The 21,685-nt window shown below is 36.0% G+C and overlaps 3 protein-coding genes across 3 annotated transcripts; 1 reads left to right on the top strand and 2 right to left on the bottom strand.

Moving 5' to 3' along the window:
• Window positions 1-1,835: 1,835 nt before the first annotated feature.
• Window positions 1,836-3,886, bottom strand: LOC147282857 (uncharacterized). Its single transcript, XM_086248382.1, has 2 exons — window positions 3,679-3,886; window positions 1,836-3,261 (listed from the first exon to the last, which is right to left on the bottom strand). The coding sequence occupies exons 1-2, from the start codon at window positions 3,728-3,730 to the stop codon at window positions 1,922-1,924; spliced, it is 1,392 nt and encodes a 463-aa protein (XP_086104508.1). The 5' UTR covers window positions 3,731-3,886; the 3' UTR covers window positions 1,836-1,921.
• A 7,345-nt stretch (window positions 3,887-11,231) lies between these two features.
• UNE7 (Core-2/I-branching beta-1,6-N-acetylglucosaminyltransferase family protein) lies at window positions 11,232-17,077 on the top strand. The gene is made up of 4 exons (XM_086247929.1): window positions 11,232-11,853; window positions 11,995-12,070; window positions 12,188-12,303; window positions 16,194-17,077. The coding sequence occupies exons 1-4, from the start codon at window positions 11,349-11,351 to the stop codon at window positions 16,724-16,726; spliced, it is 1,230 nt and encodes a 409-aa protein (XP_086104055.1). The 5' UTR covers window positions 11,232-11,348; the 3' UTR covers window positions 16,727-17,077.
• A 298-nt stretch (window positions 17,078-17,375) lies between these two features.
• LOC147282855 (uncharacterized) lies at window positions 17,376-19,250 on the bottom strand. Its single transcript, XM_086248585.1, has one exon. It carries the CDS (start codon window positions 19,176-19,178, stop codon window positions 17,376-17,378), a length of 1,803 nt encoding a protein of 600 aa, XP_086104711.1. The 5' UTR covers window positions 19,179-19,250.
• Between the last annotated feature and the right edge of the window lie 2,435 nt (window positions 19,251-21,685).

The following is a 21,685-nucleotide window of genomic DNA, read 5'->3' as shown; positions in this document are numbered from 1 at the left end:
CAAAATTATGTATATAATCTTGAATTTTTTATTTCTAAACAAAAATTTAAAGAAATCACATATTTAAAGTTCATAATCATAAACATTTTTTGAGCTTCAATTTCTTTAGTAAATAAACATGAAAATAAAAATTGAAAGTAGTTTTAGAAAGCCCATTAGATGATCTTTCAATCCCCCAACAAAAGGTTTCTTGAAAACAAGTGGATATTTTTTTCTTTAAGACATTTCGCTAATTTATTATAAATTCAAACCTAAATGAGAAATCCTTAAACAATATCAAATTAAACTTGGATTACCAAGAGGGAATTTCAGACACTTGGCACCAAATCATGTATTAGAGCGGAGAGAAAGTTCGAGGTTAGGGTCGATGGGGATGAATTAGAGCGGAGAGAGAATTCATGGGTGTTAATTTCCTTCACCTGCAATAATGAACTCAGATGTGAAGTGGGTGATGGTATTTATATTGAGGGCATTATAGTACTTTCACGTTCAAAATGGGTTAGAAATGTAAGGAAGTTGGCGCTAAGGTCATTAAAGTAGCCAGATGATTAAATGAGATTATTTTCTGAAATTTCTCGGTATAAATTTGTTGGCTCTAAATAGCGGCAAAAAAAAAAAACAGAAAAATTCAAGCCATTATGTGGGGCCTGAAAATATATACAACTTTTACATGATTTTTTAAATGAAATACGCAATTTTGTTTAAGACATTTCGCTAATTTACTATAAATTCAAACCTAAATGAGAAATCCATAAAAAAGAGGGAATTTCAGACACTTGGCACTAAATCAATGTATTAGATACTATTACTCTATAGTGTACTTAAATATCCTTGAACATAATTCTAAAGCCTTAATTTCTTTTTTGTTCTATTGGATGAAACTGAAGCTTAATCTATCTTAATGTTATTTCTTACCTCATCTACCCTCCTCATAACTTGAACTAACCCCAAAAGCTAAGCCTAAACCTTACTCTTAAAGTCCCTCTGTTTTTCTTTTTGTTTTGGAATATTTTATCACCAGAATATTTAAAAAGGTCTCCCACCCAACAAATAGATAGAGAATAGAGACTGGCTCACTGACTGATGGGTATCAAAGTTTCCGCAATTTATTTCATGCTAACTTCAATTCTTTTCTACCTTGTGGAGATGCCAACCTGCAGAGTAACAATAGCCATCACCAATTTCAGGCCTTTCATAAATTACTTCAACATAACCAAATATTCCAACAGCACTACCAAGCCACTATACCCAGTGACCTTCTCATATCTAATCTCAGCATCTAAATTCTAAAGGTGATGCTGTGAAGCTAAAACGCATGCTGTATGCTCTGTACCATCCTGGGAATTACTATCTGATTCACATGAATTCTGGTACACCAGAGGATACGTGCAATGAGTGGAATACGACATGAGACTCGTATAAAGTGAGAGCAGGAGGAGCTTCGAAATATCCAAATGGTGGCATGGAGGAGCTTGGCTATGATACTACATGATGGGTTTGCACAAAATCATAATAAAAGAAAACATTACTAAAAACCAAATATCGTTAATTTTTCAGACAACCATCACAATATGTTCTCATGTAATATACATGAAAAACATATGACATGTAACAAACGATTACATGGCATCCTATCCTTCCAAATGGGAAAAGTGTGAGTGAATACTAAATACTTTTTTTTTTTTTGGCCAATAGGAAATACAACAAGTATTCTTAATCAGAAGCAATTGACCTCTTAGCCAAATTCTCCCATCCCATAATGATAATGTGATGGGATCTGAATAAACTTTGAAAGTGCAAAAGTGCAGTAGTTTCACCCATCCCAAAGGTTATCATTGTCAAAAGTGCAGTAGTTTCAAAGTTCATTGTGATAATGAGAAGGATCTGAATAAACTTTGAATTTTCAAAGATGCAAATTGACTTATTTCATCAATGCCAACAAAGCAGGATCCACATTATCCTTAGACAATAAATCAACTATCAATTCAAATGTTGATGCATCTGCAGCGAAACCCCTCCCCACCATTTCTTGAATAAGTCCCGTCACCCTTGATGCCTCACCATTATTTAAAACCCCTCGGATAATTGTATTATACGTGTAATCATTTGGAGAACAGCCTTTCTCTTCCATTTGTGCAAGCAACTTTTCTGCTTCATTTATTAGGCCCCCATTACAAAATCCACTAATCATTATATTATACGTCCACACATCAGCTTCAAATCCCTTTGATGATAAACTGAGAAAGAGATCCCTTGCAGATTCAAGTTTTCCAGCTTTACACAAACCTTCAATAAGAATATTGTAAATGACAATATCTAGATCCAACTTCTTTCCTTCCATCTCTCTTAACAATTCTATTGCCATAGAAAGTTGTTGGTTTTTACATAGCCCATCCAGTAAAATAGCATAAGTTTGAGCATCTAGAAGTTGGCCAGAAGCTTGCATCTTAGAGAGCAAATTTTTAGCATCTTGTATTCTCCCCACTTTGCAAAAACCATCCATAAGAGTGCTATAAGTAATGGTATCTGGAACCAGTTCCCTGTGAGACATTTCCACAAAAAGCATCTTGGCCTCTTCGATCTTTTTATGTTTGCAATATCCATTTATCAATATGTTATAACTAACAACATTAACAATGAAGCCCTTGCTATGCATTAAATCAAAAACTCTTTTGGCTTCTTTCATTTCTCCTTGCAAACAGTAACCATCCATAAGTGAATTGTAAGTAACCGTATTAGGTTCAATATCTCTTTCAATCATCATTTCAACCACACTTTTTGCTTCCACAACCATCCCCTCCTTACAAAGTGTATCTACCAAGATATTGAAGGTTCGTACATTTGGAAAGATATGTTTACTCACCATTTCCCTAAAAAATCTTGTAGCTTCTTCCCACTCTCCTAATCTGCAAAATCCATCAATCAAAGAGGTATACGTAATGACGTCTGGAACAATACCCCTACCAATCATTTCTGTAAATAGGTTCAATGAATCAGCAACTAGTTTATCCTTACAAAGACTATCAATGATCGTGCTATAGACAACTACATCAGGCTTATAGCCTTCTTCTTCCATCTTCCTAAGCAACTGAATAGCCGCACCATTGTTACCCTTCTTGCAAAAGGCATTTATTAATGTACCAAATGTATACACACTGGGCTTACAACCTCCCTCCACCATTTTTCTGTACAGTCCTGCTGCCTCAGCAAGTCTACCCTCAAGAAGATAGCCATTGATTAGAGTGGTGAAGGTTGTGACACCTGGTTCAAAGCCAAATTTGAAGAATTTTCCCAAGACAGATAAGCTATATCCCATTTGTTTCAAATGACAAAAACAATTGATGACAATAGCTAGAGTAAAAACATCAGGTCCAATTCCCAACAAACACATTTGGTTATTCAAAGAGATGACTGCCGAATAGTTTTTCAATTTGGCAAGTTGACCCAAGATTTGATTGAAACGGACAATCGAAGGCAGGGGACGCATTTGAAGCATGGCCTTGAACAAATTCAAAGCATCCTCAAGGTTAGTGACTTTGGGTTGTGGGCCTCTCACAAGCTGCCGTAGCTGGGGGTTTGTAGATTTTTTTGGGTTTGAGGATTGAGAATGAAACAAGGCAAAGTAATTGTTGAAGAAAACTAGATCAGTAGAGTAGTGAAGACAAGGCAAAGGAATACCTCTGTGTCTGTTGCAAAAAGAAGAAGCACCTCTCCACATCGTCTTCAGCATCTCGGATCCCACGGTCAGAGAAAGTTGGGAAGAAAGCTGAAATGGGTTTTCTTCAGAAAGCTCAAGTCTGTGATTTTAGCCAGAGAGGGTTTTGTTTGAGATGAAATCGGCTGTCCCAATTCTCCTTAGTTTCTTCTTTTGTTTGGTATGTGAGTATGTCCGTATGTGTCTCTCAGCTTTGGGCTTGGTTAGCTCTGCGATGCCCTTTGGGGCTGTAAATAGTTTCAAGCCATCGTGTGGGACCTGAAAATAGATACAACTTTTACATAATTTTTTAATTGAAATACGCAATTATCTTTAAGACATTTTGTTAATTTACTATAAATTCAAACCTAAATAAGAAATCCTTCAACCATATCAAATTAAACTTGGATTACCAAGAGGGAATTTCAGACACCTGGCGCCAAATCAATATGTACTAATACTAATACTCTGTAGTGTAGTTAAATATCCTTGAACATAATTCTAAAGCCTTAATTTCTTTTGGCTTTTTTACAAATCATCCACCTGAAGTATACTTCGATGTGCAAGTCATTACCTAAATAAAATATTGAAGATTTGAAGCAATCTACTACCTGAATTAAAAAAAAAATTTGCAATTTCACGCCTCCTTCCAATTCCGTCAATATATCCTTTAAAATTAAGGATATATTGGTCTTTTCAAGTAAATTTTAAGAGATATTTTTGTCTTTTTGAATCCCATGAGATATGTTTAAGGGTGATACTATTTATACCCTAAAATATTCTTTTCATATCCAAAAATTTACTAAGTATACCCACAAATAAATTTTAAAAAAAAAACTTTCACCCCTGCAGCACCTCCCTCCACCCCCAACCCCGACCATTCCCCCCACCCCACCAGCCCTATTTCTCTTCCTTTCCTTTTTCTTTCTAAAGCCACACTGGTTTTTGATTTTGTCTAAATACTCCAAGAGAAACTCTTTATCAAAATCCATCGATATGTCGAAATTCGACGACGGTGCGAGTTGATCACAGTACCTCAAGAAGAAAGAGATAAGTGGAAGAAAAGAAAAGCTATGATTATTTTGATAAGCTGTGATTACAGAAATGAAAAAAAATATCTAAAAGACTATTACAAAGCTTTATAGCACAACCAGACAAAAAGGAAACCAACTTACTGATTTTAACAGACCGATTACAATCTAACTAAAAGGTGCCACATGTCATCTTGTTACTGGCCATCAAGTAACTAAATTGTTAACAAATAAGAACCACTAAGCTATTGACACCTGGACACTGACATCACTTAATATCCCCCTTCAACCTCAGCAGGGGGACCAAGTCTGAGGTTGCAACAATGCTTAAGATGCAAAGGACTATGAAGACCTTTGGTAAGGATATCTGCTGCAGTGGAGACATATTCCAAATCCAAATCTCTACACTACACCTGTTCTCTAACATAATGGAAATCTGTATCAAGATGTTTAATCCAAGAATGAAAAACTGGATTTGACCCCAATGCAAGAGCAGACATATTATCACATCTAATAAGAGGAGGATAAGGAAGGACTATATGCATATCCTTAAGAACATTCCTGAGCCATGACAAATCAAACACTGTATTAGCCAAGGCTCTATATTCTGCTTCAGTAGAACTCCTAGCCACTGTGCCTTGCTTCTTAGATTGCTAGGAAACAGGATTGCCAGCAAGGTAGACTATATAGCAAGTGGTAGATCATCTGTCATTAATGTCACCTCCCCAATTAGAATCACTGTAGGCAGTCAAAGCCATGTGACCAGAGTGATAGTGAAAACCATGAGTAAGAGTACCCTGCACATATCTTAAAATCTTTTTAACAACATCATAATGAGTTTCTGTAGATCTTGCCATGAATTGACACACAGTATTAGTGGCATAGGCAATGTCTGGCCTGGTGAAAGTAAGGTATTGAAGTGCACCTACTAAACTCCTATAAATAGTAGGATCAGAAAGAGGATCCCCTTCATCTTTAGCCAGCTGCAGGTGAGGCTTACAAGGAGAATTGCATGGTTTGCAATTGGCCAAACCAGCATTGACAAGCAGATCTCGAGCATATTTTTCTTGAAAAACAAAGATCCCACCATTCCCTTTATATTTAATCTGCAAACCAAGGAAATAAGTCAATTTACCAAGATCTTTCATATCAAAGGCTTTGCTCAACTCATCAATCACATGCTGAACTTCCTTAGAGTGTGAACCAGTGATGATAATATCATCAACATAAAGCAGCAAAAGAACTACACCAACAGCCGAATGCTTGACAAACAAGCTAGGATCTAAATGAGATGAAACAAAGCCAAGAGAAGGAAGAAAACCAGTGAACTTCTCATTCCATGCTCGAGGAGCCTGCTTTAACCCATAAAGAGATTTCTGAAGCAAACAAACATAATCTGAATGAATAGTATCCTCAAATCCTTGGGGCTGTTCCATATAAACCTCTTATTTTAAGTCCCCATAAAGAAAAACATTCTTCACATCAAGTTGTCTTAATTGCCACTTGAATTGACTGGCAAGGGCAAGAACCAATCTGACTGTAGAATGCCTGACCACAAGACTGAATGTTTCTTCATAGTCCAATCCTAACTCTTGACTAAATCCTTGTGCCACCAATCTAGCTTTATACTTAGAAAGAGTGCCATCTGGATTCTTCTTTAAACGATACACTCATTTGCAGCCTACAATATTCCTATCCTGTGGTTTAGGAACTAGCTGCCAAGTTCCTTGAGCATGCAGCAATTTCCTCTGACATTGCCTTTCTCCATTCCTCATGAACCACAACAGCCCGAAAACTTGTTGGTACAGTCAACTGTTGGATATCTGACACACAAGTTAAACCAGAAAAGAAAGCAAATTCATCAAAGGTGTTGGTGTTCATAATTGCACTGAAACACTGAAATTCACTGAAGTCATTTTTCTGAACCACTCTAGCTTTAGATCTTGTAAGCATAACATGCGCATTGGTGCCATTCAACTGAGTAGTAATGGAAAGAGGGACGACTGAAGAAGCTTCAAGAATATTTGCTAGAGCAATGTCATGGACATGCAACACTTCATGGGCTATTCGTGGAGAAGTAGCAAGGGAACCATGAGAAGATGTATCAGACATAAGATGTGGTTCAGATATCACAGGAGATGCAAGAGGAACTGCTGGAGCAATGTCATGGAAATGCAATACTTCATGTGCTGTTCGTGGAGAAGTAGTAAGGGAACTATGAGAAGATGTATCAGACATAGGATGTGGTTCAGATATCACAGGGGATGCAAGAGGAACAAAAATATTAGGAGAAGATGCATCAGACATAAACTGTGTTGCAGAGAGCCTTGGAGATGCAATAGAAACAGGAAGTGGAAGAATACAAGGACTGACATCATGGGAAGCAGAGGAAAAGGAAGAAGAAGGAAGATGAGACAACACTTGGGAGAAAGGAAATATAGATTCATCATGAATCACATGTCTAGACAGAAACAACCGACCACTTGAAATGTGAAAACACACTGCCCCTTTATAGCCGAATGCATATCCCAGAAATACACACTCATCACTTTTAGGTTGAAGCTTGTTGCTAGCATATGGTTTAAGAAAAGGATAACAAGCAGTACCAAAAATTTTAAAATGTTTAATATATGGTAGATGATGAAATAATTTGGCAGAAGGTGAAACCATATAGAGTGGTTGGCAAGGTATTCTATTAATAAGCAAAGTTGCGTGAGAACAAGAACGATACCAGAATTTTTGAGGAAGCTAAGCAACATGTAAAAGTGTAATGGTTGTTTCAACAAGATGTCTATTCTTCCTTTCAGCAATCCCATTTTGTTGGGGTGTGTATGGATAAGAAAAATAATGAATAATACCCTTTGAGGCTAAAAAGGAAGAAAAAGATTTACTAGTAAATTCTCCCGCACCATCAGATTGAAAATTTTTAATACTGGTATTGAATTGATTTGCAACAAATGATGTGAATTTGACAAAGATGGAAAACACATCTGATTTATTGACCATAGGGTACAACCACACAAAGCGAGTACATTCATTCACAAACAACACATAATATCTATACCCCTCCAAAGATACAGTAGGAGGACCCCAGACATCATTGTGAATTTTCTGAAAAGAAATAACAGATTGATTAACATGAAGACTGAAAGGCAGCCTATACATTTTTCCACCTAAGCATGACTTACACAAATGACATGGACTATCTGGAACAACTGAAATGTGAGAGTCAGAAAACATTTTATTGATTATCTCATTTGTTGCATGACCTAACCTATTATGCCAAACAGAAGTCTTAACAAGATGACAAGAAAAGCTACAGGAGAAGAGACTGGAGAAACATGTTGATGACTTGGAATTGTCTTTGGAATGGGATATAGACCTTTACTACTCCTTCCTCTGAACAGCTCCTTAAGTGTTGCATTGTCCTGCATCCAACTAGCATGCTCATCAAAAGAAACAGTACAATTATTGTCTTGGCACAATTTATGAACAGATAAAAGATTGGTAGCAATTCTAGGAACATGCAAAATAGTGCTGAGACTAAGGCAAGAAGATAAAGAGCCAGAACCAATATGCTTGACTCCCAAGCCTTCACCACTGCCAACTGTAATTTTCTCACCAGAATCAAATGGTTCAGCAACAGTTAGATTGTTGAGATCAGCTGTCATATATATGATGTGTAGCTCTAGTGTCAGCAATCCAAACATCTTTAGAGGCAAAACCAACATTGGCTTGATCAGTGAGAGCATTTAGTGTCGGAGGTAGAGCTGAACCTTGATAAGCATAGTTAGATCTGTTATAACAGTCCAATGCCACATGTCCCTTTCGACCACAAATCTGACATTCCACTATAGAATTTTGATTCTGAGAAGTTTTATCTTTGTCAAAACAATTGACAGCAGTATGCCCTCTTCTAGAACATATCTGACATTTAGGAACTTGTCTACTCCCATTCCAGTTTCCTCCATTGCTCTAGTGTCCTCCATTGTTGTTATATCTACCACCATTGCCACCATAGTTCCAGCCTCTACCACTACCATTGTGAAACCTGCCTCCAATGTTACCATTGTTACCCCAGTTCCTGCCATTTCTGCCTCCATTAGTGTTCTAGTAGCCTCCACCACCAGTTGTATTACCATTCTATCTCCCACCATTGTTATAACCTCTCCCACCAGAAAAACTATTACTATAGCTACCATCTCCAGTAAAACCCCCTGTATGAGTTCTAGAATCACCAATGCTATTATAAGAATGACCAGAATTTGAGCCATTGTCATTATGCCCATGTAAACCAGTGTTGCCATTAGGACCATAATTGCCACTTGATGGAGGAAGTTTGGCTACCATAGCAGACATGGTATTAGAGACCAAGGCAAGAGCTAACCTCTTATTAATGTCTTGTTCAACAGCAAGAAGCTGAGAACGAAATTCTTTCATAGACATATGACCTTGATGACCTCTTAAAACAGCCTTTACAGAGTCAAACTCATCAGGTAGACCATTCAACGCAACTACATGAACATCTTCATCTGTAACAGACACTCCCACAACAGTCAACTGAGCCTTCGCATGTTTGATTCTCATTATAAATCTCTCAACATTATTAGCACCCTTTTCAAAGTTTGGAAGTCAGTTTTAAGTTGCATGATAGTTGCTCGAGAATCAGTGCTATATCTTTCTCTGATATTCATCCAAGCTTTATAGGCTGAAGAACAGTCTAAAATATATTCCATACAGTCCTCAGTAACATACGCCATTAATAAACTTGTTAAGGCCTTATCTGTCTGATCCCATTTAATGAAAGCTCTATTGACCTCTTGAGTACGCACACCATCCTCATCAAGCACAAACTCTGGTGGACATACAACTGACCCATCCAAATAACCAAATAAACCATGACCTCCTAACACAGTCCTTACTTGAAAGCTCCACTTCAGGTAATTGGAATCATTCAATTTCAAAGTCAGAAAAGGAAACAGGTCATGAATCCTACTTGCAATCGACATGATTACAAACTTTTCTTGAATCACAAAAAACACACTGCAAAATGACTTCAAGGAATTCACACGTACTACTCAATACTTCAAGAAACCTTCAAACTTCAAGAAATCTTCAAAATACTTCAAGAAATTTTCAGACAATTTCCAGACATTCACAACATTCACCAAACTTCAACACTTTCAAGAAATCATCCAAATATTCACACAATCAAGATTCTAAGAGAACGAAGTACAATCAACTACCAAAAAGGAGAATCAAAGACACAATACCCAGCGAAAACAATTGCGTAGACGTTTGATCTTGCCACTTCAACCCGATCAAAGAACTCGAACCCGAACGATGAACACGAAGCTCCAATTACAGTTATCATCGCGAAGACAAAGAACACAGTAGCTAGATCAGAGTACAAATCACCACTATTAAAGAAAATCGATGTTGCTATACAGAGAAATGAGCCAGGAATGGAACCTACTCTGATACCATGATCACAGTACCTCAAGAAGAAAGAGATGAGTGGAAGAAAAGAAAAGCTCTGATTATTTTGATAAGCTGTGATTACAAAAATGAAAAAAAAAAATCTAAAAGACTATTACAAAGCTTTATAGCACAACCAGACGAAAAGGAAACCAACTTACTAATTCTAACAAACTGATTGCAATCTAACTAAAAGGTGCCACATGTCATCTTGCTACTGGCCATCAAGTAACTAAATTGTTAACAAATAAGAACCACTAAGCTATTGACACCTGGACACTGACATCACTTAATACGAGTGTGACAATGCTGGGGCTGGGGCTGGGATTGGGTGGGGGAGGGTGCGACTGGGAGATGAGTAGGGGCATGGAGGGGCTGGGTTGAGAAGGAAGGAGGTGGGGGCAGGGAAGGGCTGGTTTGTGGGGGAGAGGGGCAGGGAATGGAGTGTGCAAAGGGTGGGTGGTGGCTAGCCAGCTGGTGCAGAGGGTGGGGAGGGTGGTTGGTCAGTGGTGGTGGTGGTGGGGTCGGAGGGTGGGGATGACTGGGGGTAGGGGGTGGCGGTGGTGGGTGGGGAGTTGTTGGGTTTATTTTTTCTATTTTTTCTATTTTTTATTTAATTATTAATTATTTATATATTTAATAATAAAAAAATTAATTTGAAAAGACCAATATACCCTTAATTTTAAGGGATATATTGACGAAATTGGATGGATATTTTACTTAAGTGGTGATTTACAAATGGAAATATAGAGCAGGTGACTGATTTGTAAAAAAGCTATTTATTTTTTGTTATGTTGGATGAAATCGAACCTTAATCTAGCTTAAGTCATAACTTGAACTGACCCCGAGCCTAAACCTAACTCTTAAAGTCCCTCTGTTTTTTGGCCCAAAAAAAAAAAAGGTCCTCTGTTTTTCTTTTTGTTTAGGAATATTTTATCAAGCCCATCAGATTGCTAAAGCGAAGGCAACACATCACCAGATTACTTAAAGGTCTCCCACCCAACAAATAGATAGAGATTAGAGACTGACTCACTGACTGGCATATAGAGAGGTCTTCTCTTCTCTTCAAAGCAAAGAACCCAAACTCCCAAACATCTAATCCCCCCACCACACACTTCCCAATCTCTAATCTCTCCCAAGAAATCATGGGTATCAAAGTTTGCGCAATTTCTTTCATGCTAACTTCAGTTCTTTTCTACCTTGTGTACATTCCAACCAGATTAACAATACCCATCACCAATTTCAGGCCTTTCATAAATTACTTTAACATAACCAAATATTCCAACAGCACTACCAAGCCTCTATACCCAGTGACCTTCTCCTATCTCATCTCAGCATCTAAAGGTGATGCTGTGAAGCTAAAACGCATGCTATATGCTCTGTACCATCCTGGGAATTACTATCTGATTCACATGGATTCTGGTGCACCAGAGGCTGAGCACAGGGACATAGCTGAGTTTGTGGCTGGAGATCCAGTTTTTGGGGAAGTGGGTAATGTTTGGATGGTGGGAAAACCAAACCTTGTCACATATAGAGGTCCAACAATGCTTGCCACCACTCTTCATGCATTGGCCATCCTCTTGAGGACTTGCAAATGGGATTGGTTTATCAATCTCAGTGCTTCTGACTATCCTCTAATCACTCAAGATGGTATGGTGAGTAGTACTCTTATGAATTTTATTTATTTTTTTAATTCATTTAGTCCCTAGATTATAAGTTATGTGTATATAATATTCATTTGATTTTCTGCTACAATTAATGTCATTAATTTTTTCTATGAAAATTTTGCAGATCTGATTCATGCCTTTTCTGACTTGCCAAGAGATCTCAGTTTCATACAGCACACTAGTCACTTGGGTTGGAAGCTGTAAGTTATTATTATTATTATTATATTTTTTTCTAAAATTATGTTAAACATTGCAATGCTTAGTTCCATATATATTGTGGTGATAATGTTAAAATTAAGCAAAAAGCAATTTTGCAGGAATAAGAGAGGGAAGCCAATGATAATAGACCCAGGACTGTACAGCCTCAATAAATCAGAACTGTGGTGGGTTATCAAACAAAGGGCTCTCCCAACTGCTTTCAAGCTATACACAGGTTTGTTTAATTAATTAACCCCTCTAAATCATATTTAATATGAAATTAATTTCGAAAACATTAGCAACACATGTATTCTCAAATTTTTTTTTGTTGTTTTATTGTTTTCTTTATTTTATTTTCAAATCTAGTTTTGTGGTTAATGCTTAGCTAGCATGTGAACTTCTGAAGAGACAACACGCATCCAAAGGTACATAGTACAAGACTAGGATACAAGTCTTTTTTTTTTTTTTTGACCAAGACTAGGATACAAGTCTTGTGGTGATGATTTAGTTTTGTGTTTCTTTCTTCCTTTTCTCCTTTCTCTTTATTCGAACTGGGCCCCTGCAGTTTTTGAAGTATTTTAATTATTCCGGGATCTTATTTGAAAAAGTATTTAATTTATTCGCTTCTCTACTCCAAAATTTTGTTTCATAGACGGATAGACCAACATTTTTCTTCATTTATCTTTATTTTTTTAATAAATTACTTTCAAGAACAAAAAATATAAAGATTCTTAATCAGAAATGCACGCTTCCGTCATTGTAAAAAAAGCTGCAAGCATTCAACATTCTCTTTGATCTTTGAGTTGATCTATATATTTTCTTCAGTACGTATTTAACTAGATATAGGTTCTTTTTGCCTTTCACATTTTTGAAAAATTAGAGTTCAATAAAGTGGAATTAATTTGTGGAAGATAACAGTTTAGCTGGGAAGTCAACTTGTTCTACATCAATCCATATTTTACGTAAATTAACAAAAAGCCACAAACAATTGTAAGTTTCACTTAAAAACTCATGTAAAATATCTATTTAATTTTAAGTCACAAAGAGTGATTTAAAACTAAACTTTTTTCCTGACGACATATGTAAAACTCACAAAGTTACTCTCTATCGTGTTATAATGCAATATGTAAACAGTTACACTTTATTTTATTATGATTTAGTATGTAACTCTTATAGAATTACACTTTATAATTTCGTAGAATTATACTTTATTTTAAGGCTTATTATTTGTTTTACCCCCTGAAAGTAATTCGAATTCTCACATTACCCCTTGATGTTTTTTTTGTTTCACTTTACTCCCTAAAACTAATTTTCGTGTATCACTTTACCCTATGTTTACTATTTTCTTATTTTTACAAATTTTGGAAATTAATTAAAAATATTTTAAACTCAGAAAAATACACAAAAAATTCCTATGGACTCATCTTGACTAGTACAAATTTAGTATGGGCTCAAATTACAAATTTTCTCTTCAAATGTTTCTAGAAAATTTGTGGGGTCAAAGTGTTAAGTGTTAAAAGTTTAATATAGTCGGAGGGAAAATTGAGAATTTGACCCCATAGTAAATTTTTACTAGTCAAGATGAGTCCGTAGAAATTTTTCATATATTTTTCTGAGTCCGAAGTTATTTTTAATTAATTTTCAAAATTTGTAAAAATAAGACAAGGGGTAAAGTGATACACAAAAATTAGTTTCAGGGAGTAAAGTGAGACGAAAAAAACATCAGGGGGTAATGTGAGAATTCGAATTACTTTCAGGGGGTAAACCAAATAATAAGCCTTATTTTAATGATGTAGTTTTGCTTTAAGGAAGCAAATAAATTAAAGTTTAGGTTTTAGGACTTTAGCCCTAAATTTTAAAAACTATACCATAAACCTTAAACTCTCAAAAGAATTTAAAAATTAATTTAACTAAAACTTGGATATGCTTGAATACCTAACTTGGGTATGCTTGAGTTTAAATAGTATTGAACGCAGCATACTTGATTTTTTTTTAATTACAACTTAGAAATATGTTTTGTGGCTTATTAATAAATAACTCCCATTTTTTTTGGTAAACATATAGATTGATGTAGATGTACTTGAAAACTAATAAAAACAAGGTGGAGAACAATCCAGTTGAAAAGCTAACACCAACCCATGACAAGATTAATTAATAGATTATGTGATATGTGTGGTGGTTATTTGTAGCACCTTCAGATGTCACTTTCAGTTCACCCATTTCTTTATTTCCACTTCTGTTGGTAGGTTTATTTTGTGGGTGGTTTCATATTTGTCATCATATAATATGCATCGATCACGTTTCTGAAAGATATGCTTTGTAATTGTTTCTCACCACCTAACTGTTGTGGGCTGGACAAAATTAACTAACCAACACATATCCTATTCCTATCGGCAAGATAAAATTAAAAAAAAAAAAAAAAAAAAACCCAACGCACATTCTTGGAAATTTTTGGTTGTGATGGTAATATCAAGAGAGATACCTACATGATGTTACGAATTCATCCGAATTTTAAAGGTCTTAATATTAATAATTGTAACATATTATATTTTTAGTAAATTTTTAATATTTCATTAGCATGTCATGTGATGTTATTGTCATGCATAACACATCACATCCTCCACGTTCCTCTCTTATTTTTCTTTTATTTAAGAAGGAAGTACCGAAGTTATAAGCTTGCATTCTAGTTGTTGAAACATAAAAATCATCTCCCATTAGAATTGGATACCACCAAACTAGTGGAGTTGAAAAATTAAGCAAAACATTGATCACCACTAGAGAAAAGAATCTAATTTTTTATTCACATCCTGTTTTTTTGCTGTGTTTCTTTATTTGTTTTTTATTTCAATTGTTATTTAGAGATTGTTGTTTGTGGATAAATAATTCATGGCCGACAACAAGTCTTCTAATATTAATTGTGTAAGAAATTATAATTTAATAGCAGGACTACCATTATGCTGCAATAAAAATAATATTGATAATTTCATACATAATTTGTATAAATAAATATACAAAAATGTTCTGGTACTTGAAAGTCGTTCAATGTTGTCTGGGTGTGAATTTTGATCATTGACTAAAATGTATAGTACAGGAAAAAACTTATCTATAACAGGGATAGAGACTGACTTGACATCTTATAGATAGGTTTTATCTTGAAATTGGAGAAAGTTATATATAATGAAGTATAAGAATTTATGTGTCATCATATTATTGAGTTGAGATACCAAATCAGTCATATCTCTATTATACGGAAGTTTCTCTCGTATAATACAAATTAACAATGACATAACTCAACAAATATATTTGTACGAGGATGGGTATTGTTTATGGTTGAAAACACTTTATACTGCAAGTGATAATGCTGTAGATCTATAAATAAGCATTGAAGAGAGAGCAAATTAAAGCTAAGACACAGAGACAGAGACACCTGCACATGAAATTAACTATGTAATTTAAGCTGCATGGTCTAGAAAAGTTTCACATGCTACCCCCATGACAATGCCTATCTTTTATTAACTTGTGTCACTTGGAATGCACGTGTTCTACTCCTTCTATGCAGAGTCTTTAAGTAGTTTTCAATTGACATATCTTACAAATTTGGAAGCCCTGCAAAATTAGCTCAAGTTACACACACTTTCCAAAAACAGTAACTTTTGGAAGACCCTTCAAGAATAAATGAAAAAAAGACTAATTATAAATACTACCCCCAACTATGTTCTATTTGACATTACCCCCAGCCTAAAATTTTTGACACTTTTCCCCAAACTCAATGTCGTTAAACACTTTACTCCAAAACCATTAAAATATCAATTTATCCGTTATTTATGCACATGTAGTGCCACGTGGCCTTCTGTTTGAGGCTTTTGTTTTCTTCTTATTTTCGGCTTCAATTGATGATTAACATGAGATTTTAGCCTAAAAAGCAAAGTGTTAAACATGATATAATTATTTAGGGAGTAGTATGTGTAGTTAACCCAAAAACAAAAACTTGCTCAATACTTATCTCCAATTCTTGTGTAAGGTTTAGTACAATTTATGAGATTTATGAGTCTACGATCAATATTCAAAATTAGTAGAGCTACATATTACTTAATCTGTAGCTATCTTTTGCTTTGACTCCTGCAGGTTCAGCTTGGACAATTTTATCAAGATCTTTTGCTGAGTATTGCATAGTGGGGTGGGACAATTTGCCAAGGACTCTCCTCCTGTACTACACCAACTTCGTCTCAACTCCTGAGGCCTACTTCCAGACAGTCATATGCAACTCCCAAGACTACAAGAACACCACCATCAACCATGACCTCCACTACATTACTTGGGACACACCTCCCAAGCAGCACCCCAGGTCTCTGGGACTCAGAGATTTCAGAAGAATGGTCCTCAGCAACCGTCCATTTGCTAGAAAGTTCAAGCAAAACGACCCCGTTCTCAACAAAATTGATCGCCAACTTCTTAAACGACGCCGTGGAGTATCAGAATTTGCTTATGGGGGGTGGTGTTCTGGGAACTACGATGAGAAGAAGAAGCAGAGGTTGTGCTCAGGGTTGCAGGGTGAGAACAATGGTGTTGTGAGCCCTGGACCAGGGTCTAGGAGGTTGAAAACTTTGTTGACAAAACTCCTCTCTACGAAGAATTTGAAGAAGCAGCTATGCAGATGATTCTTTTAACTGATTAAAACGTTGAATAAATTAATTGCATGCTTAAAATTATGCATGTGTTCTCCATGAATTTTTTTTTTTTTTTTGGAATTTGGGGTTTCATATAGCTACGATAAAAGTTAATTAGCTTGTTAGCTTCAAATTTTTTATGGGAATGGTAATCATTTAAATAGCTGCTATATTGCTTTAAAATCCAAATAATGTAATAGCTTCAAAATGTACTCCACCCATTGTGTGTGTGCAAACGCCATGGATTGAAAAGAAAGTATGGTGTATTAATAGGGAATGATTGGTTGAGGTAGATAATATGTAATTATTACGGTATCATCTTTAATTTTCAAATTTGTTATTATAATTATTTAAAATAATGAATTGTATACTTGAGACTACGTATGTGATAATATTGATTCATCATCTGAGTTTACTTAATAATATAAATATAATGATAGATAATTACCATTGCCATGGAGTTAGATCAGAATACTAAATACTTAGCTAATAGGAAATATAGCAAGTATTTTTAATCAGAAACCATGACCTCTTAGCCCAATTCTCCCATCCCATAAGCCATCCTTATCAAAATTTGAATAAACTTTGAATTTTGAGAAAGATCTGAATAAACTTTGAATTTTCAAAGATTCAAATTGACTTATTTCATCAATGCCAACAAAGCAGGATCCACATTATCCTTAGACAATAAATCAACTATCAATTCAAATGTTGATGCATCTGCAGCGAAACCCCTCCCCACCATTTCTTGAATAAGTCCCGTCACCCTTGATGCCTCACTATTATTTAAAACCCCTCGGATAATTGTATTATACGTGTAAGCATTTGGAGAACAGCCTTTCTCTTCCATTTGTGCAAGCAACTTTTCTGCTTCATTTATTAGGCCCCCATTACAAAATCCACTAATCATTATATTATATGTCCACACATCAGCTTCAAATCCCTTTGATGATAAACTGCAGAAGAGATTCCTTGCAGATTCAAGTTTTCCAGCAATACACAACCCTTCGATAAGAATATTGTATATGACAATATCTAGATCCAACTTCTTTCCTTCCATCTCTCTAAACAATTCTATTGCCATAGAAAGTTGTTGGTTTTTACATAGCCCATCCAGTAAAATAGCATAAGTTTGAACATCTAGAAGTTGGCCAGAAGCTTGCATCTTAGAGAGCAAATTTTTAGCATCTTGTATTCTCCCCACTTTGCAAAAACCATCCATAAGAGTGTTATAAGTAACGGTATCTGGAACCAGTTCCCTGTGAGACATTTCCACAAAAAGCATCTTGGCCTCTTCGATCTTTTTATGTTTGCAATATCCATTTATCAATATGTTATAACTAACAACATTAACAATGAAGCCCTTGCTATGCATTAAATCAAAAACTCTTTTCGCTTCTTTCATTTCTCCTCGCAAGCAGTAACCATCCATAAGCGAATTGTACGTAAATGTATTAGGTTCAATATCTCTTTCAATCATCATTTCAACCACGCTTTTTGCTTCCACAACCATCCCCTTCTTACAAAGTGTATCTACTAAGACAGTGAAGGTGCGTACATTTGGAAAGATTTTTTTACTCACCATTTCCTTCAACAATCTCGTAGCTTCTTCCCACTCTTCTAATCTGCAAACTCCATCAATCAAAGAGTTATACGTAATGACGTCTGGAACAATACCCCTACCAATCATTTCTGTAAATAGGTTCAATGAATCAGCAACTAGTTTATCCTTACAAAGACTATCAATGATCGTGTTATAGACAACTACATCAGGCTTATAGCCTTCTTCTTCCATCTTCCTAAGCAACTGAATAGCTGCACCATTGTTACCCATTCTACAAAAAGCATTTATTAAAGTACCAAATGTATACACACTGGGCTTACAACCTCCCTCCACCATTTTTCTGTACAGTCCTGCTGCCTCAGCAACTCTACCCTCAAAAAGAAAGCCATTGATTAGAGTGGTGAAGGTTGTGAGATCTGGTTCAAAGCCAAATTTGAAGAATTTTCCGAAGACAGATAAGCTATATCCCATTTGTTTCAAATGACAAAAACAATTGATGACAATAGCTAGAGTAAAAACATCAGGTCCAATTCCCAACAAACACATTTGGTTATTCAAAGAGATGACTGCCGAATAGTTTTTCAATTTGGCAAGTTGACCCAAGATTTGAGTGAAACGGACAATCGAAGGCAGAGGACGCATTTGAAGCATGGTATTGAACAAATTCATAGCGTCGTCGAGATTAGTGGGTTTGGGTGGGTCTCTCACAAGCTGCCGTAGCTGGGTATTTCTAGATTTTGTTGGGTTTGAGGATTGAGAATGAAACAAGGCAAAGTAATTATTGAAGAAAACAAGACTAGAGTAGTGAAGACAGGGCAAAGGAATACCTCTGAGTCTGTTGGAAGAAGAAGAAGCACTTCCCCACATCGTCTTCAGCATCTCGGAGCCCCCACGGTGAGAAAGCTCAAGAGGGTTTTGTTTGAGATGAAATCGGGTGTCCCAAATACTCTGTTTCCCACACTGTCCACAAAATTAACAGAAAGCCAAATGCAATAACTTTCCCAAGTAGGTAGGTGTAGGTATCCCAACACAATTCTCCTTCCTTAGCTTCTTCTTTTACTTTTGGGCTTTTCGTTGTTGTGGTGGATTTGTGTGTTTCTTCATAACAAAAATTTGGACCATCTTAAAAGATATGGAGTACCATATATTAAATAATGGATTTAGAATTTTACATCCTCTACTAATCATTTTTTGGTGATCTCATACTAATCAACAAAAATTATGTCATTTTACAAATTCATAATCAGATTTGGCCGGTTATTCTAATCATTCTTCTTGGGTATGGCCTCACTCAGTTCTTATGGCTTTTAAATTTGACATTTTTGTTGAGGGGTTGTAGTCCTGGTTTTATAGTTTTTTTCTTGAAAAGAAAAAAATGAGTAAACATGCAACGGTTTTAATTTAACATTTTTGTAGTCGTAGTTTTAAATTTGACATTTTTAAATTGTCAAATTTAAAAATGAGGGGTTGTAGTCATGGTTTTAAATTTGACATTTTTGTTGAGGGGTTGTAATGGTGGCTTTCAACCTTATTTTCTTGAAAAGAAAAAAAATGAGTAAATATGCATTGGTATTTTACATATTGTAAATAAATGAGTCACAAAGTGCACCCATATATGAATTAATGAATCATGAATAAATGAGTCTCATGAGGGTTTTGTTTGAGATGAAATCAGGTGTCCGGAATACTCTGTTCCCCACACTGTCCACAAAATTACAGAAAGCCAAATGCAATAACTTTCCCAAGTAGGTAGGTGTAGGTAGGGCTGGGTTGGTTCGACCAAAAAACTGAGATCGTATCCGAAATATCTTCAATCGATGCGGAGAATAACCGTACCAAAGAGGAACCGTACCGAGATCTCGGTTTGCCAACCGAATCGGTATGTTCGGTTCTGGTTCCGGTTCTCAGATCCTAAAACCGCTGGTTTACTGAACCGAACCGAATATATATAACATTTAATTTAAATATTACAATTTTATACATTTCTATACCCTAAAAAACCTTTCTATAATACATTTATATATATTTCTATAACTTATATAAAAAATATATAAATTTATAAATCCTAAACCCTAAACCCCATAATTAATAATTTATATGTTTTTTAATTTAAATAATACATTTCTATATAAAAAATAATTAAAAATACCCTAAACTAATATTATACCATATAACTATAAACTAAATACTAAACTCTAGATCCTATTCCTATATTTCATAGCCTAAACCCTAAACCCTATTGTGTATTTTAAAAATTTTAAATCCTATACATTATAAGGCTTATTATATCCTATACCGATATACCATATACCCTAAGACTATAATTGATAATAATTCAATAATTTATAGTTGGTATATAACTAATAACTATAGTCTATAGAAATTTTAGTATGATATAATATGATAATAGTCTATAACTAATAACTATAGTCTATATAAATGTTTAGGGTATAGAAATGTATTATATAAAATGTGTTTTATATAAATTATAAAACATATGTAATACAAAGTAAAAACTCCAAACCCTAAATCCCACCCAAACCCCAAAATACCCTAATGTCTAAATTTTTAATGGATTTTTAAAACTTCTTATTTTTATTTTTTAATCTTCTCTTCTCTTTCCTGCCAACACTCCCCCTTTCTCTCTCATTTCTCTCATTTTCCCTTTCTTTTTCCCCGACTTCACGCTCTCTCTCTCTCTCTCTCTCTCTCTCTTTCTCTCTCTCTCTCTCTCTCTCTCTCTCTCTCTCTCTCTCTCTCTCTCTCTCTCTCTCTCGCTGTGCCTTTGATCGGTGATACACTGTCGTCCGGCGGCTGATGGAGGCGAGACCACCTCCGAAATGCTCGCATCTCCCTCCTCTCTTTGCCCATATGTTTTGATTTTCCAGAAAGGCAAGGATCGTGGCGACCCGAGCTGGGGCAGAGCCGAGCCCTTTGCCGGCGATCTCTGTGCTCAGACGGCTTCCCGACTTCCCACCACCCAAAACTCATTCCTCTCGTCGAGCCAGTCCTTTTGGTACCTTTCCCTCACGCCGACGACTCCCCAAGACTGAGTATCGTAGCCACCCAGTTCGACCTCCAACGGCTTCTCTCTCTCTCTCTCTCTCTCTCTCTCTTTCTCTTAACTCAAGCCGGTCAAGGCCCATACCGAACCGAGCCGAGCCGACTGGAAATGCCGATCCGACCGAGTGTTGGTTTACCGGCATTTTGGTTCCGGTCTGGGTAACCAAAAGGGTCATCCGAGGGGGGTCTGGCGGTTGCCGGTTTGGGGTTCTCGGTTCGATAACTGGACCGAACCCACCCCTAGGTGCAGGTATCCTAACACAATTCTCCTTCCTTAGTTTCTTCTTTTGCTTTGGGCTTGGTTAGCTCTGCGATGCCCTTTG

This window comes from Dryas octopetala, chromosome 6 (genome assembly GCF_963921425.1).
Source record: "Dryas octopetala chromosome 6, drDryOcto1.1, whole genome shotgun sequence".
Taxonomy (NCBI): domain Eukaryota; kingdom Viridiplantae; phylum Streptophyta; class Magnoliopsida; order Rosales; family Rosaceae; genus Dryas; species Dryas octopetala.
This window is presented reverse-complemented; position numbering and strand designations above follow the sequence as displayed.